This window comes from Dermacentor andersoni, chromosome 10 (genome assembly GCF_023375885.2).
Source record: "Dermacentor andersoni chromosome 10, qqDerAnde1_hic_scaffold, whole genome shotgun sequence".
In the NCBI taxonomy this organism is placed as follows: domain Eukaryota; kingdom Metazoa; phylum Arthropoda; class Arachnida; order Ixodida; family Ixodidae; genus Dermacentor; species Dermacentor andersoni.
In genome coordinates this window covers 41,002,968-41,019,566 of record NC_092823.1, presented here as the reverse complement: position 1 = coordinate 41,019,566, position 16,599 = coordinate 41,002,968, and the positions used below count along the sequence as shown (strand labels likewise).

The following is a 16,599-nucleotide window of genomic DNA, read 5'->3' as shown; positions in this document are numbered from 1 at the left end:
ATCCAGTTCAAGTTTATTATGTGTAATGCCGTGTCGTTTTTGCAATGCCCCTCCTATCTTCCCGCCGTTTGTGGACACACTTATTCGCAGCCTGAAGTAGAACATTTAAATTTCATATATACCCTAGACCTTGACATCTTCAGTAGCATTACATTTCATGAGTACATTGAGCACAACTCTCCTCTTTACGTAGTCCTCGCATGCCTCAATAGGGCTGCACTGACCTTGATCTCCTAGTTGTCACTTTTGTGACCTTGAAACTTTGTCGTTTTCACCTTACCAGTAAGCACGGTGTTCTATTCGACCTACAGGTCATCACAGTCACCAGCATAAATCTACTGCGCTAGCTACGAAGCCATGGAATATTTTGGGATCTGTGCCCTTATTTCCTATGTCTTCCTCCCAAATCTGCTAAGGTAAATCACCGACTCACCTGCACGCTCAACAATGACGATTTTCATTTTTCCAACATGATCAAGCTTGGCTTGGCGTGGCACTCTGTCGCGCTTAGGAGGCTGGCGCACACGCGGTTCCCGTAGGTTTCATCTCAAACAATTCAGACCCATTCGACGAACGACCTGAATATATCTCATGCACAAAAGTAGATGGCTTGTGGCATTGGACTGCACACCGGAAGTGCCGCTTGCACCTAAAATTCATGGCCCACTACACTGGCCCCTTCGACATTCTGGCGTACCTCGGTGACATTACTTACGTGATTTTCAGGGTCACGTGCATTGGGAGTCGTTGTGGCATTACCAGTTTCGTTCATGTCGCCGTTTTTAAAAGTCTGCACCGTGTGATTCCTGAATAATTCCCCCCTCCGGGTACCGTGTGCAATGTGGATAGTGCTACGATATGGTGGACGACTCGTGAAGAAGAGGGCTATATTATCCGGTGCTCGGACTGTATTAGTAGCTACGCCTCTAATTGCCACAAACCATTACTTTATATCAGATAAACGTCTCACCCTAAGAGAATCACGAACAAATGCTCAGCAATAACGTCTTTATGAGATCTCTTCCTGCAGACAGACAGCGTCCCCCTTAATTCCTAACCAACAGAAATGTGAATTTCTTCGAATAATGCTGACCAAGCTTCAGCATACTACGTGTAAGGAACAACTGCTTCGTTAAGCAAGTCGCAAATGTACATGATGCTGTATTTCAGGTGAACCTAAGATACCTGGACATGAAAAATCCGCGGGTAAGCTACATCCTCGTTGGAATTACACGCAGCAAAGTAAGTGTTGCAATCAGTGTTCACCAGCACAATGGAACAGCGCTGAGAACTCATCAGTTCTGCTCTTTAATTCCACTATATTAGGGTTCTTTGCACAAGCGGACATAGTCTGTAAGATCTCGAATCCACTTAATAGTGGTATTAGCGTATTGTGGCTATATGACTGCGTGAACAAGCGAAAAGAGCGCTTCATGCTTTGCTCCGCGTTCCCGCTGTGTGCTCAGTAGTTGCACACACACACACACACAAAAAAAAACACCTTGTTCAGGCCAAGACAGGTTTAATCCTTCTAAGGAAGCTGAAAGACAGCGCTCTTTCCTGGCTGTCATTTTCCACAATATCAAAAAACTGACCACGTGTACAAGCAGAAGGCGTGAGGTCCATTATTTGCTCCTCCACAGTGTAAGCTCATAACTAGCTGACGACTTTTGCAGCAAACAAAGGAATGGTGCCGGGACTGGCACTTTCCTGCCGTCCCCCAAATTTCTAGACTCATCACAGCTAGTTCAAGAAGAATAGTAGAGGAGCAGCAATAGTAAACTTTGAGTCATAACTGCGATATCATTTTGCAAGGAGCTTTAGGTGTGGATAGTGCCACACAAGTAGTCTGCATTAGACGGCCCTGATAGCTAGAAATAAATTAAAGCCGCAATTCCGTAACGGGAATTATCGGAAACGTGCGAAGCTTGTGCTCGTCCTTAAGAGTAGTGTACCGCCATTTGTTGCGCACCGCTTTGCCACGCAGCTCGGGCGCAAAGTTAACTCACCTAGGCAGTGCCACTTTACTCTCCGAACTGCTTTACACATATAACGGCTCTGTGCGAATCACGTGACACACATTGCACATGGGCAGTGCTGCCTTCCGCTGCCTTCGAGACTGTTGCGCGAAGACCAGAAGAAATAGCCTCCCTCCCTGTCTTTCCGCGATCACCAATTATCGCGAAATGTGCATTGACACACTAGGAACACTTATAGCATGCCTTTGTGCCCATACCGGGCTCCAGGTCGCACATTTATCACCTAAATACCGTTTTGCACTATACTGAGAGGTGATTTACTCCTAGAATATTGACGACCGCAACTTGGAATGTGAAATATTCGTATTGCATTCCCCATGACATATATTTTATATATTGGGCTGGTTACAGTGGCGCTTTTGACGCCGGTGTGAATAGCCATATTGTCCCGACCTTGACAGAACTGACAGCCACTCGGTGCAATTCGGCGCCACATGCTAGGCATGTTGTTTGGCTCTCAGAAGAAGACAACGACGAAGGTGCCAGGACAGCTTTATAAAAGATCTATAACCTCAACCGAAGTATTTTGTGGCTTTGTCTGTGACAAACTCGTGGAGGTGCTGGGTATCGATCCGATACCGATATTGTCTGTGACCGATACCGATATTTTCTGTCACAATATACTACTTTGCTTTAAAAGAACAATGCGGTGCCCTGTTAGACATGCACCGCGGCAAGCAAAGCTTTTAACCTATTTTTTGGGCGACCGATCGCACTGGGCGTTTCTTGGTGACGTCCCTTTGACGCACCCACCAAGCGCAATGCGGCCTATATATTGCACTTCGACTAGACTCAGTGTCCGCAGTATGCTATAACGAATGGTCAACAACGTAGGTAACACAATCAATAAATCAGATGCATCACCATTCTCGCACTCCCCCTTTTCAAAATTTGGCCGTGGCTAGCAGATAAATCCGCAGTCGCTTGGGTAATCAACACAACCCTATGGATGTACAGCTGAAGTGGTCAGTGACTTCTAAGAGATGAAAATATAGCAGTGCACTTTTTGTACCACAACTTTGTAGTTGGGTGTCCAATAATGCAAGGAAGTAAATAATACCTCAAGAGCATGTAACGGAGTAATGACGTCTTCTCGGTCAACGTACTTACCTCTAGTGCAACTGAACTGCAGTAAAAGCCGCAGAGAAAACAGGCAAACACTGGAGAAAAAATATTGTTTTTCTTTCTTTCCATGACGCAAAACTGGGCTGGTTTGCAGTCTTCAGCACACAGGTCTACCAAAAAGCAGGGCTGATATCATAATAATCGTGAATATGGCCATGTGGATAAAGAATGAAAGATGAATTATGCTCTTGGCACCGTCAGTGTCCGGAGTTTGCATTTCTTATGATCTCAACACAACCGCCATTTCGCCTATGACATGCTGCCTAGTTTGCATTGTGAGCGGAGGAAGCGGGTGGAAAGGGTGGAAAACGTTTAATTGGGCAGATTTACAAAGCACGGTCACATTGTACAAGGCTGAAAAACCCCGGCTCCCCGCTCTTCTTCGGAAAAACGTCCAACGGCTTTCAGGGTTGCTTGACCTGGTTCCCGAATACAGCTATGTTTAGAGCTGAAGTTCACATCCCACCCCACCTAGAAGTCCAAGTTCACTTGGAAAAGGAAAACTAGTCTTGCATTGACAGGTCATAGTCTTGTAGATGTCGGGGTCGTGTGCGATGACGTAGGGGGCGTCGACTCTGAGGGTGGGCCGAGGCTCCATCTACATGTGAAGGTGAGGTATGGGCGTCTAAACGTTCAGCGGTGGCGTGAACAGGGACGTGGTTCTCGGGTGGCAACTCGGCAGAGCCTGGAGTAGGGCGTTCATCTCCCTCAGTTGACTGAGCCAGGATTGGGTCGAAGTATGGTGGACGATACCTCTTCATCTGGCTTACATGAACAACTCGAATGTCTTGTCTAGACATTGTGGAGTTGGTTAATTGTCGAACGTCGTAGGTGACTGGAGTTCTCTTGCGTATAACTTGGTATAAGCCTTTGAACTTGGGAGGAAGCTTTTCAGATCCCTGTAGGATAGGCTCTTGTCGGCGTGCCCATACAAAGTCGCCAATGTCCAATGATGCATCACAGTGGGTCCTGTCATATATTATTTTCCAAGTTTCTTGCGCTTGTTCCGAGTTACTGACTGCTTCGCTTCGCCGGTCTGGCAGTATCAGGAGCCTTTCGCTGAGGTTAGAGGCTTGATGTGGGCGGACGTTTTGATGTGGCAGCTTTGGTATGAACCCAAAAAAAAGTTCGAAGGGCGAAAAGCCAGTGCTTCGATGGTGGGTTGTATTGACAGCGAAAGCGGCTTCATCTAGTTTCGTGACCCAAAGTAACTGATCACCATCGCACAGTTGCCGAAGTACTGTCACAAGTGTTCCATTGGCACGCTCAACAAGTCCGATGCTGGCAGCACGGTATGCTACTGAAGAATGCATGTTCACACCGTGCATGCGCATGAAATTCTTGAAATGGTGAGACTCAAATGCCTTGGCATGGTCGGAGAGACAGTCGTCAGGAGCTCCAAATCTGTAAAACAACGAATGCAAGTGCTTCAGCACATCTTTGGTTGAGGTTGTGGGCACCGCTGCTGGGACAATGTATCTGGTTGCTAAGTCAATGACGTTGAGGATGTACTTCTCTTCTGTTCCTGGCATTGTGATGTGGTCAAGAGCTATGACACTGAAGGGAATCTCAGCAGTAGGCATGTAACACATTGTGCCAACTGAACGTGTGGTAGGCCGGTTGTGTACCTGGCAAACTTGACAGGCTTCAACATACTCTTTCGTAGTAGCAGCCATCTTCGGCCACCAATAGCAGTCTTTCATCTTTGTGAGGGTGCGTGACACATCCATGTGTCCATTGGCATCGTGAGCAAGTTCAAGGACTTGCTGTTGCATCTTGGCTGGGACAACAATTGTGTACAGATCTGGACTCACAATCCTGTAGAGGATTTCATTGGCCACAACAAAGTTCTGGTTCTCCTGCCCTGACAGAAGCTTTGCACGGATGGCCTTGCATGTTTCATCTTCAGCTTGCATTGTGATGAGGGTGTGGGCTTGAGACACTGTGGCACATGAGTAACGTGAAAGTATGTCAGCCACATGGTTCTGACGTCCTGGTAGATGTTCAACAAAGAAGTCAAACTCTGCTAGATCGAGTAGCATCCCTGTGAAGCGTCGAGAGGGCTTAAAGTTTGACGTCAAGCAGGCAACTGACCAGTTGTCTGTCAGAAGATAGAACCGTCGTCCAAGCAGGTAATGTCGAAACTTCACTGTGATGGCCCAATGCACGGCCAAAGCTTCCCAAACATTGCTGTGCAGTCTACGCTGAGGTTCTGTGAGCAAGCGGCTGACATACTCGATCACAGTATCTTTGCCGTTTTTCTTTTGGGTGAGCACTGCCCCAAGGGCTGTAGCAGATGCGTCTCTGGCGACTGTCGTAGGTGCATCAGCGTCAAAATGGTCCAGTATTGGCGCTGGGTCAGTGCAGAGCGAATAGTGTCAAAGGCCTTCTGGCACTCAGGTGTCCACTCGAACACAACAGTGCGAATGGCGGCTAGGAGAGGCGCAGCAGTCTTCGAAAAGTTACGTATGAAGCGTCTGTAGAAATTGGCTGTTTGAAGCCAGGAGAGCACCTGTTTTGACGTTTTTGGCACTGGTATTCGCAGGAGTGCTTCAATTTTTGAGGGGTCTGCTTGCTTGCCTTGTTCTGAGATCAGAAATCCGAGAAACTTCACCGAAGAAACTGCAAACCTGCACTTTTTCAGGGAAACCTTGAAGCCAACCCGCTGTAGGAGAGTCAAAGTCTCGTCCACAAGATCTAGGAACTCCAACAAAGTGTTGGCGAAAATGATGATGTCGTCCAGGTATGTGCGTACACCTGATGTGGACTGTCGAGGCTTTAGCTGAGAAAAGATTTTGTGCATCGGCTTTTGAAAGGTGGAAGGTGCGTTCTTCAACCCAAAAGGCATTCGAGTCCATTTGAAAGTACCCTGGTGCGTGATGAATGTGGTTTTCTCTAGGTGCTCCTCTTTCACTCTGATTTGCCAGTATGCACAACACAAATCCAAGACAGCAAACAGAGTTTCCAGTAAGGTCATCAAAAATGTCATCAGCCCGGGGAAGTGGCTGCAAGACATTCACTGTCATTTGGTTCAAAGGTATATAATTCACACACAGCCTCTTTTTGTCGTTTTGTGTCAATACCAATTCTGGGAAGCCCCATGGGCCATATGATGGTCGGTTGATGTCACTCTCAAGCAGAGTCGCTGTCTGACGCTCGAGAAATTGTCTATCACTGGCTGTGTAACGGTACGGCTGTCGACCGTAGGGTTTGGCGTCAGGCAGCAGCTTGATCTCGTGTTCGATGCCTTCATAGAGACCGATGTAGGGCTGGTGCTGAAAATACCAGCATGTCGTTGTACAATGTGCTTCACGGCTGCTTGTTCTTCGGGATTGAGCTGAGCTCCGAGGCAGATGTCAGTCAGGGGATCGTCAGGGGCGTTATCAAGTGGGTCTGAAGGCAACGGGCTGGAGGAGCTTGTCTGGAGTGGGCTTGTGGGGCATGTGGTTTCCAGTTGAACTAGGGCTGCCTTGTTGAGCTGGCTTCAGAAGGGTTCATTCTCGTCCGGCTCATGCTCAAATTGAAGCGGCTCTGTCGTGGGCTGCGAAGGATCAAAACGTGACAATGCAGATGTCAAAATTACTGCATTCGACATTCTTGGCAAGAGTTGCTCTTTGCACTGTACGACAACGTTGGTAGATGGTTGGCAGATCACAGGCAGCTTTGGAGGTTTGAAGTGGAGTTCAGCTTGAGCTGCGTAAAACCAATCCTCTCCTAGAATGAGGGGAAGGGCGTTCCGTTGAAAGACGGCTGCTTCGACAACTGCAGATAGAGATCCAATGGTGATCCTCAAAAAGACAGAGCCTTCCGGCATGACGGAGCTTCCACCAACGACAAGCAAAGGTGGCTTGGTCCACGGTTCGATGTTGAGGTTTGATGCTAAGCTTGCAGCAAGAATGGGGACATTTGAGCCGCTGTCTGGGAAAGCACTGATCTCTCCCAGTCCCTTGACTTGAGCGGTAGCGACAGCACATCTGAACTTGGATCCATACAGGATGTCGTCGACACGGCCAACACAGGCTGTTGGTGCTTTTGGGACGGTCGGCCTGTTATCACCAGAAGGTTGCTTTGGTGAAGTACATTTACTTGCAAGGTGACCCTTCTCTTGACAGTTGTAGCACACCGCATCTCTCAAATCTTGTCGTCTTCTGTAGGCTGGGGAACCATACTTAGCTGAAATGGCTTCGTACCTAGACTCTTGGTGCGCTGGTGGTAGGCTGTTTAATACGAGGAGGCTGCGTCATGCGTGTGGTGTACTGGAACGTAGATGGTCGAGCAGTCTGCGAAGAGTTCACAGTACTGTCGATTCGGCAGTAGCGCTCTGGAGCTGGGGGCGTCCCGCTGTTTTGCGAATTGCTCTGCAGACTGCAGCGATCGGATCAGGCGGGCGTTGTCGAATGCTCTGTCCACTTCGGACACAATGCTGAGGAAGTCGTCCACGGTACGAGGTCACTGAACAGCGATAGATGTGGCTACCTGGTCGTCACGAATGCTTTGAAAGAGGTATTCGATGCGTTCCTTGTAAATAATGGGAACTGGACAGCGTGGCATGATCTTGAGCTTTGCAAAGGTGTAGTGCTGCAGGCTCTCTCCGGCTTCTTGTGTGAGGACTGTGACCTTTTGTTTCCACTCTATGATCGAAAGTTGCTCGCCGAATTATTCTCGGAGTCTGGCCTTCCAGATGGACCATGTGGTAAGCTGTCGCCCTGTTGGGGCATGCCAGTCTGCTGCGACTCCACGTAGCTTTCCTTGCGCTATGGCGAGGAGAGTGGGGTTTTCCCATCGTGCAGTCGTTGGATGCGCTCGAGCTCTTCTATCCAGAGCTTGGAAGTAGGGGTACCACTTCCATTGAAGGTAGGCAGCGAAGCTGAGAGGTCTGGTAGCGTTGTCACGTGCACTGGGTTCGCTTGAGTTGCTATCGTGGTCATCATAATGGCCATGTTTTGGTGAAGATAAGCTGCCATGCGCTGCATGTTCTCTGCTGGGTCTGACGTGAAGGTTGGCATGGCTGGGAATGGCGTCGTAGGCGCTGGCATGGTCGGGAACGACGCTGGCACGCATGGCGTGGGTTCGTGGTTTGGCGGTGGGTCTTGCGCGGTATCAACCAGAAGTCGGTCGATTAGTTCCTCCTTGTTGCCGGTTGTGGAGAGGTTGTGGAGAGAGATTTAATCAACTGTACATTCAAGGTGGCGAGGTCTTCTGCGGTGGCAACACGCCAGTTGATGAACGACATCGTTGTTGACGCGCCGGGCTGGGTAGGCTTGGGCTTAGGGTAGGCTAGGTAGGCTTAGGTTTGGCGTTCAACAGCGCTCAGTCGAGGGCACGACGACTTACTTGGTGACGAAGTGGCTGTGGCAGGTTGCGGATGTCGACTGCGCCATGTGTGGGCGGAGGAAGCGGGCGCAAAGGGTGGAAAACGTTTAATTGGGCAGATTTACAAAGCACGGTCACATTGCATAAGGCTGAAAAACCCCGGCTCCCTGCTCTTCTTCGGAAAAACGTCCGACGGCTCTCAGGGTTGCTTGATCTGGTTCCCGAATACAGCTATGTTTAGAGCTGAAGCCCACAGTATGTTTGAAAGTTATTTAAGAGCACCAGCACTCTCGATGAAAAAAACAGAAACAATTACTGTCTCCTACATTTCGCCAGATGTACTTGTAGTGTCTTGTAGGTCACTATTCTTTATTTTTATTTACTTTGTGCGTGTGTGACAGTGCGCTGCTGCGTTCTTCCGACGAAACCACTTACAGTATAAAAACAACATGGAACACGCCCTCAAATAATGAAAATTACTCTAATTACACGCATCTCTCCCTCAAAAGCTTTTCCTTGCATTTCCACACAGGACGATCCTTTCATCAGACATAAGCAGGGATACCTTCTTGCGGCAGGTACATTAGCCGCGCTGAAAGAATATAACAAGGCAGGCAAGGTACCTGGAAATCCTGACATGATCTATCTTGTAACCGGGTAAGCGAACGTATTTTATATATTTTCGGTAGCGATAGGTACGTGGTCAGGTACACTGGGTTGTCCATAACGAAATGTTACAAACAAATCATTGCAGCTCGTGTACAGAAACATATAGAGCTTCGTTTTCTGAGGTATACTCTCTAATAATTATCTTTCATTACAGCCAAGATCTTGCAAGGGTTAAAGATGGAAAAATGGACCCAGCAGTAACAGGTGAGTATAATGTGTTTCGAAACGCCTAAATGCACTGGTGCACATCCTACACTCCTCCATGACTGCGGTTTTAAGGTGTGTACGACGTAGATATGTCTACCGTATTTAGTGGCATAAAATTACTGAAGTATCCAACGAAAGTTCGATAATTTTGCTGTCATAGGAGTGATTGCAGTCGATTAAGCTTGTCGTGCGTTCAGTGTAGTACTGAGTTTGTCCTACTGGTCCCCTCTCTACGGATATGGTTAAGTGGTCTAAAGACAGTTCTTTTATCACATTACCCACAATGCCCCTACACGCCTCATATTTAAGGAAATCAATTCACACACACTTTTCGCACGAAAGTTGAAGTCAGGAGAGCTAGGGGTGGCGCCAAAATCATAAGGGAGAAGCCTCACAACTGAGCAGAGCTTTCCTCTCATTGTGAGTGGTCCCAACCGATACCCGCAGAAATGCCACTAGAGGCAAAACTTAACTACAATACTTGAGCAGAATTCACCCATAAATAGTATGTCTCTCGTTGACGCCACCTATAGTGTTTCGATTGCTTACGAGAAACATATGCCTGCTCATAGAGCTGTACTTATAGTTTAATAGCAATGTGTGCTATTGAACTCAATTCACCATTACCAGCACTTTCGGGCAGTCTAATGAACATGGGCTTGGGCTCAGAAATGTACGATTCTCAGAAAGCAAGGCGATGATGTGAGCAGGAGGCTAAAATCATGGCCGCCGAGGTTGTATGACGTCGCTCGCTTCTGCAAAAGCGCCTGCGAGTGATCATAAATGGCACACTTCAGCTTTTCTTGTAGCCATTCCTATAGGTTCAATAAGTTACCTAGTGCGTAATGCAATCAAAATGCTTTACCTTCGTAAATTTAAAGTATATGTTTGTCAAACAGCGTGGCTCCCTGGTGCAACTTGACGATCAATAAACGGGAAATTTCTTCTTGTGATGCGGAGCTTCTCTTGCCGGAAAGCTAGCTAATATTGAGCTTCAAGCTTCCCATTCCCTTCTTACTCGAGCTCTTACTACAAGCGAGGTATGAAATCGAAATATTTGTGATTAGTTGCTTTGACCTTGGGGCCGTACAAGAAACGTTTTAGCTGTGATTTCTGCGAGGTATTGCCAAGACAACGCATCTGCCATTCTTTACACCGCGTGTGCACAGATTCTAATAAAGAAGTAATAATTAGAGGGTTAGGAAATGCATTAATTTGCCTGTAAATAATGCAGTCATCTGCAAGGAGCCCTAGTTTTCCATTAGTAGATAGCGGGCAAATCAATAATGAATATTTTGAACAAAAGTTAAGATCCTAAATGTTCTGTTGTATGCCTGATGTGACTGGGCTTATTCTAGATGCAGTGACGTAATAGTAAAAATTATAAGCGGTTACTGAAGTACTTTTAATTGTAATGACGAATAGTGCTGCTTCGGAGGGTGGGTTCTAATTTTTTACTGGATTCTTTTGTGAGACGCTGTAGAAGGCTTTAGAGTAATGTAAAAATAGATTGATTTGCTTGCGCTTATCAATGAACTGCGCTACAGTACTTTTTTTCTTTGTCTTGAGTAATTGCTGAAAGGCCCTCGAAGAAACCATGCTGTGCCGGAGACAGGATATGTCGTCCTTCGAAGCACAGAGTTATGTTTTTTATTACGTCTTTAATTAATTTAAGAATAAAAACATTAAATGAGAAGCTGATTGTCAACGGTGGTCTGCAATTTGAAACCACAGCTTTGCTGCATGATTTTTGTATAATTATTATTATTGCGGTTTTCTCTGTCTGTGGAAACAGTGCCTGCACTTTCTGACTTGTAGAAGAGAAGGAATAAGTACTCTACCAAACGCCGCGCTTAGATATTAAAAAAACACGTTGGACTAGTTTGGAGGACCTGTGACCTTCTTTTTATCTACACTTCATAACAGCCTAAGCGCGCCTTCCTGGAGGAAAGTCATTGGTTTTATTTGTGTATGACCAGATGCTGCTTTGAATGGTAGCTTTCCATCATCTATGCTGTTCTACAGTGAAAATCAACTAGAAATAACCATTGAAGCACTCTACTATAGCGCCAGTTTACAGGCACTTCGAAAACTTAATTTGGGTCGAATCTTTTGGGGAACAGCATTCGCAAAGCTATTAGCTTTAGCTTCCTTTAGTTCTGACCTCGCATTATTAACATCTACTGTGAGTTTTTTTATAGCCAGGCTAGATGCACTACAACAATGGGCGAGTCAGCGAGCGAGAGATCTGAGAACCGTTCAGACCGGTGGCAGGAGCCGAATAAGCTCTTTTTATTCACGAAACTGTGGCTCTCTGTTGGCATGTATTTGCTGACAAGAACATTGCTCTTGAGGATACAACCCTACCAGCGCAAGGACACAAGCTTGCAAAGAGGAAGTGGAGCTTCTGAACATAGCTGTCTGGATCGGGCTTGTCGACAGTACTTGGTGCGAAAAATTCGCCGGACAACCACAACGTTGCGCCACAGACCAGTTTCGCAGTTGTGCAGCCGAAGTCTTCCTTGAAAGAGGATCACACGGCTAGCAGAACGAGAGGGAAGTCTTTAGCGCAAGAAGAGCGATCATGGCGGGCTATCAAGGCGACTTTAAGCTGACGGCGAAGACGGTCAACCATTTCGTTTCCCGATATGCGATACGCAGCACTATCAATATGGCGGACGCCAAACAGCCATCTGAGGTCGCGGAAGAGATACCATTTAAACTGTCGGCCGCGATCGGTCGTTACAACGCTAGGATATCCGAAGCGCGAAATCCAGCCGCTGAGAAACGCGGAAGCTTTTGTAAGGGCCATTATGTCAGTGAGAGGAAATGCGTCAGGCCATCGGGTGTAATGTTCTATACTCGCGGACACCCCACTGGAACGTCTGCGTGAGCAGTCGTTTGGTGTGTTGTGACACCACGTACCCGAGCACACGTGGGTTGGACCCTCCGGCGTCTAACCGTGCCCGGCTTAGCCGTGTCCTGGTAAAAAGGGGATCCTGAGAGTTGAGCCAATGCCCAGTGTTAGGACATTTACGGTCCCATGGCGGCGGCAACAGTCTTTTGGCCTCGGCTTCAAGTAGACGGCACGCCCGGTCTGACCCACCTTGGGGAAATCGGTAGTTGCCTTTTCCAGTCTCTCTCTCCATCCAACCTTCGTCTTTCTCTCACTCTCCATCTCTCCTGTCTCCTTCTAATTTCTTTATTACATCTGAGCTTCCTGGCAGCAAGTGTGAGTAACCAATCTAGGTTATGTCATATTTGGTTGCAGTGACGGCGCATGGCTGGCGTCGTGCAGGCTTGTACACAAGCTCTGCCGCGTCCCCTTGTTGCGCTTCGTGGTGGGCGGTCGGCACTGTTGCCGAGCATACATATTTTCCTATGGCAGCGCAAATTTCTGTCGCCTGTGATCGGCGTCTGAAAAGGTGCCGCACCGAAGCAGTGTTCGAATTCTCCTTTCGGAGCAATGCTCCATCTTTCCGGAAGTACTATGTAGCCCACAGAGAAAAAAACATGCCAGTAAGAAAGCTCTCTCTATTCCTCGTGGCCAAGTGCCTTAAAGACAAATTCGGACTGACATACAAAGCCTCAAAAATGTCTAGCGGGGTCCTGTTCCTAGAATTAAATGACAAAGATCAAGCGCAAAAGCTCTCAGAACTTACCAGCATTGGCGACGCGACAGAGACAGTTCCCCACGCAGAACACTAAATAGAAGGCGGGGGTAATATCAAAGGAAGGCTTTATTGGCCTGAGCAACGAGGAACTGCTGGAAGGTTACATACCTCGCTGGACGCATGGTATGTAAAAGTACACGTGAGACCGTATATCCCGAGCCCCAGACGATGTTGCAAGTGCCAAAGGTTTGGACATGCTTCACATGCATGCCGAGGACAAACCTGTGCTAAGTGCAGCTCCAACGATCATCAATCTGACAACTGGACTGCTTCCCCACATTGCATTAAGTCCAAAGGTAATCATTCGCTTACTGGCGGTCTTGCCCTCGCTGGACAAAGAAGAGATGTAATTGCACTATCTGTTAATGAAAAAATCTCGTCTTTGAGACAAGAAAGCGATTGTCATACCTTTCACGAAGAAGTTATGCCGATGTGACGAAGGTGGGGCGGAGCGTCACAAAGGCCTACGGAATCCTCCAAGGGCACGCGCAGTGGTGCCGCAGTGACCACTCCCGCCCCCGTGGTGGAAGCAGCCAGTGCTGCTCCATCCTCTTCAAAGGCCCTAGAAAAACCAGTCCCGCAGGACCCTCAAATTATTCGAACTGCAAGGCCCGAGACACGGGTCTCGGTGACCAACTCTCGGTACTCCAGCACCTCAGAGAGAGCGATGGAGGTCGAGCCAAAAACCCTGGTGTCATCAACACAGAAGGATAAGCGCTCTCCGGAGCGCGGAATGAGGGACGAAGTCCCAATATAACCACTTTAGATAAGAAAGCGATAACCTAAATGTTATCGCTCCTTTGTATCAGCCTTCTTTAGATATGTGTCACTTAACATTTTTCTTATTCTCATTCACTTTTAATGCCATTTTTTACTTTTCAGTTTCCAAATGACTTTTGTTATCCACTGGAATTGTAGAGGGTTCTTACATAACTTAGATGACATCAGATACATGTTCACTTCTCTCCTGTAGCCTTGTGCTTACAGGAAACGAACTTTGGCGAAAAGCACAAAAACATTTTAAGATGCCTCACTGTTGTCGTCGCGACCGTACTCAGGCGAATCGACTCTCGGGTGCTGTAGCCATTGTTCTGCAGAGCGGTATTTCAGCTAGAGAAGTTGCCATTAATAGTCCCATAGAAGCCGTTTCTGTCACTGATCTCGCACAGAAAACCAACACTATTTGCAACATATACGTTTAACCACATTCACAGTTTACTGTAAGAGATATTGAGTTAATTTTAAACCAGATACCTGAACCTTTCTTAAAAGCGGGTGATTTTAACGCACATAACATGTTATGGGGCAGAGAACAAGTGACACCAGGGGACCAACACTTGCAGATTTTATACTAACAAATGCCATATGTCTTCTAAACACTGGTGCTGCAACTTACTGCTCCCCAAGCATAAGGAGCTATGAACTGTCTAGATCTGGCTCTGTGCTCTCCATCTCTCCTTATCGATTTTAAATGGGGTGTTATAGAAAATCCCTATGGTAGTGACCGCATGCCTGGTATCATTAAAATTATCTCCTTTACAGACAATACCGTCGAGATTACCGCGTTGGAAACTTCATCTAGCAGACTGGCCTCTCTTCAGCGAAAAGGCCAGTCTGGATGACATATCTGCATATCCAACCATAGATGAAATGAACGAAAAGATTACTTCCTCTATAATTGCTGCAGCAGAACAGACGATCATGCAATCCTCCGTCTTCTTAGGAAAAAAAATAGAACCCTGGCGGACAGATGAATGTAGAAAAGCTAAAAAATTACAAAAGACAGCGTGGCGTGCCTTTCGGTGATACCCAACACAAGATAATCTACTGTCTTCCAAAAAAGCAGAAGCTAAAACGAGGTGCACACGCAGACAAGCCGAAAGACAGTCGTGGAAAAACTATGTATGTATCCTCAATAAATAGCTCGATAACATGTACAAGAGTGTGAGATCAGCTTCTGAAGTTTATCGGCGACTACGGCTTTTAAACTATCCCCGTACTCGCTCCTCCAAGCACGGAAACAAATTTAGAAAAACAAGCAGGTATATTAGGGAAGCAATTTCATGACATATCAAACTCAGTAAACTATTCCGCTACATTCTTAAAATATAAGCAATCAGGAGAAAAACTAAAGCTCCCGACCACATGCAGTTCAGAGAGATCGTATAATGCCCCTTCAAGGCTCCCGGCAATCAATGGAGTACTCACTATTGGCAAAAAAAGAACAGCATCTGGTCCGGGCAGGGTACATTACGCAATGCTCACCCACCTGCCTCCTAAAGCAGTTGAAACCTTGCTTCGTTTTTAAAATATAATCTGGGAAACGGGACAAATGTCCAGTGAGTGGAAGAAAGCCATCGTAATCTCTTTCTTGAAAGCTGGAAAGCCTCCAACAACCGCACCCAGCTAAAGACCTACATCACTCACAAGTTGTCTTGGAAAGTCTTATGAAGCGATCACATAAGATTCACATACGTTCTTGAAACCGAGAACCTGCTAGATAACCATCAGTGTAGGTAGAAGAAAGGTTTCTCTACAACGGGTCACCTAGCCTGAATAGAACACGAGATACGTGCGGCCATTCTGCGCAAGCAATACTGTCTTACTGTTTTCTTTGATATAGAAAAGGCGTATGACACAACATGGAGGTTTCGAATATTAAGGGGCTTAGCGGAAGTAGGAATCCGCCGTAGAATGCTCAAATGTCTAGAAGATTTCATGTGCGACCGAACATTCCAAGTGCGCTTAGGAACGGCGCTGTAACGTGTGTTCGTTCAGGAGAATGGTGTGCCACAGGGATGCGTATTAAATGCAACTCTGTTTGTGCGCAAAATGAACTCGGTCCACAATGTAAATTCCATCCTTTGTAACGCACTCATTATATGTGGATTACCTACCAATTGTGTGTCGTTCATCTAACCTGGCAACCTGCGAACAGAAAATTCAAATTACGTTAACTAAACTAGCGCAGTGGGCATCTCGAAACGGTTTTCGCTTCTCAAGTGAAAAAAAAAAGAAAACTATTACTGTTGTCTTTATACAAAAAGGAGGCCTACAACCTTAAGATACAGGAAGTCACACTATAGGTAAAACAAGAACACAAGTTTCTGGGTGTTTTGTTTGATAAAAAGTTGACCTTTCTCGCACACATGAATAGCCTTAAAATTAAAGCGAACAATGCACTTAGTATTCTCAAAGTCCTGTCCCGGTAGCGCTGGGGCTCTGACCGTAAGTGCCTGCTACGCATCTACCGCATTTTGAAACGTAGCATATTAGACTATGGTAGCATCATATATGGTTCAGCCAGCCATCCTTACGTCCGACGACTTGATCCAGTTCATAACCTAGGACTACGACCGACAAGTGGCGCTTACTGAACATCGCCTGTCCAGAGCTTACACGTTGAATGTAATGAGCCTCCTTGAGAGCATCGCAGAGCGCTGCTAACTTTTTACCACACATTAAATCCAGTCCTCACCACAACACATATGCTACAATATTGTCATACAGTGCAACCCACGATTACACTTCACAAATAAACCGAACATCATCAGATCTCTTCTGCGATATGA

At 46.7% G+C, this 16,599-nt stretch overlaps 1 protein-coding gene across 2 annotated transcripts in view; it reads left to right on the top strand.

The window, feature by feature from the left end:
• Positions 1-16,599, top strand: part of LOC126519180 (venom metalloproteinase antarease-like TtrivMP_A) — a 73,481-nt gene that overhangs the window by 40,100 nt on the left and 16,782 nt on the right. For both annotated transcript variants that reach the window (XM_050168799.3, XM_055065318.2), the window contains 3 exons: positions 1,171-1,242; positions 9,010-9,134; positions 9,301-9,350. In XM_050168799.3, coding sequence (XP_050024756.1) covers positions 1,171-1,242; positions 9,010-9,134; positions 9,301-9,350 — 247 coding nt within the window. The remainder of the gene's footprint in view (positions 1-1,170; positions 1,243-9,009; positions 9,135-9,300; positions 9,351-16,599) is intronic.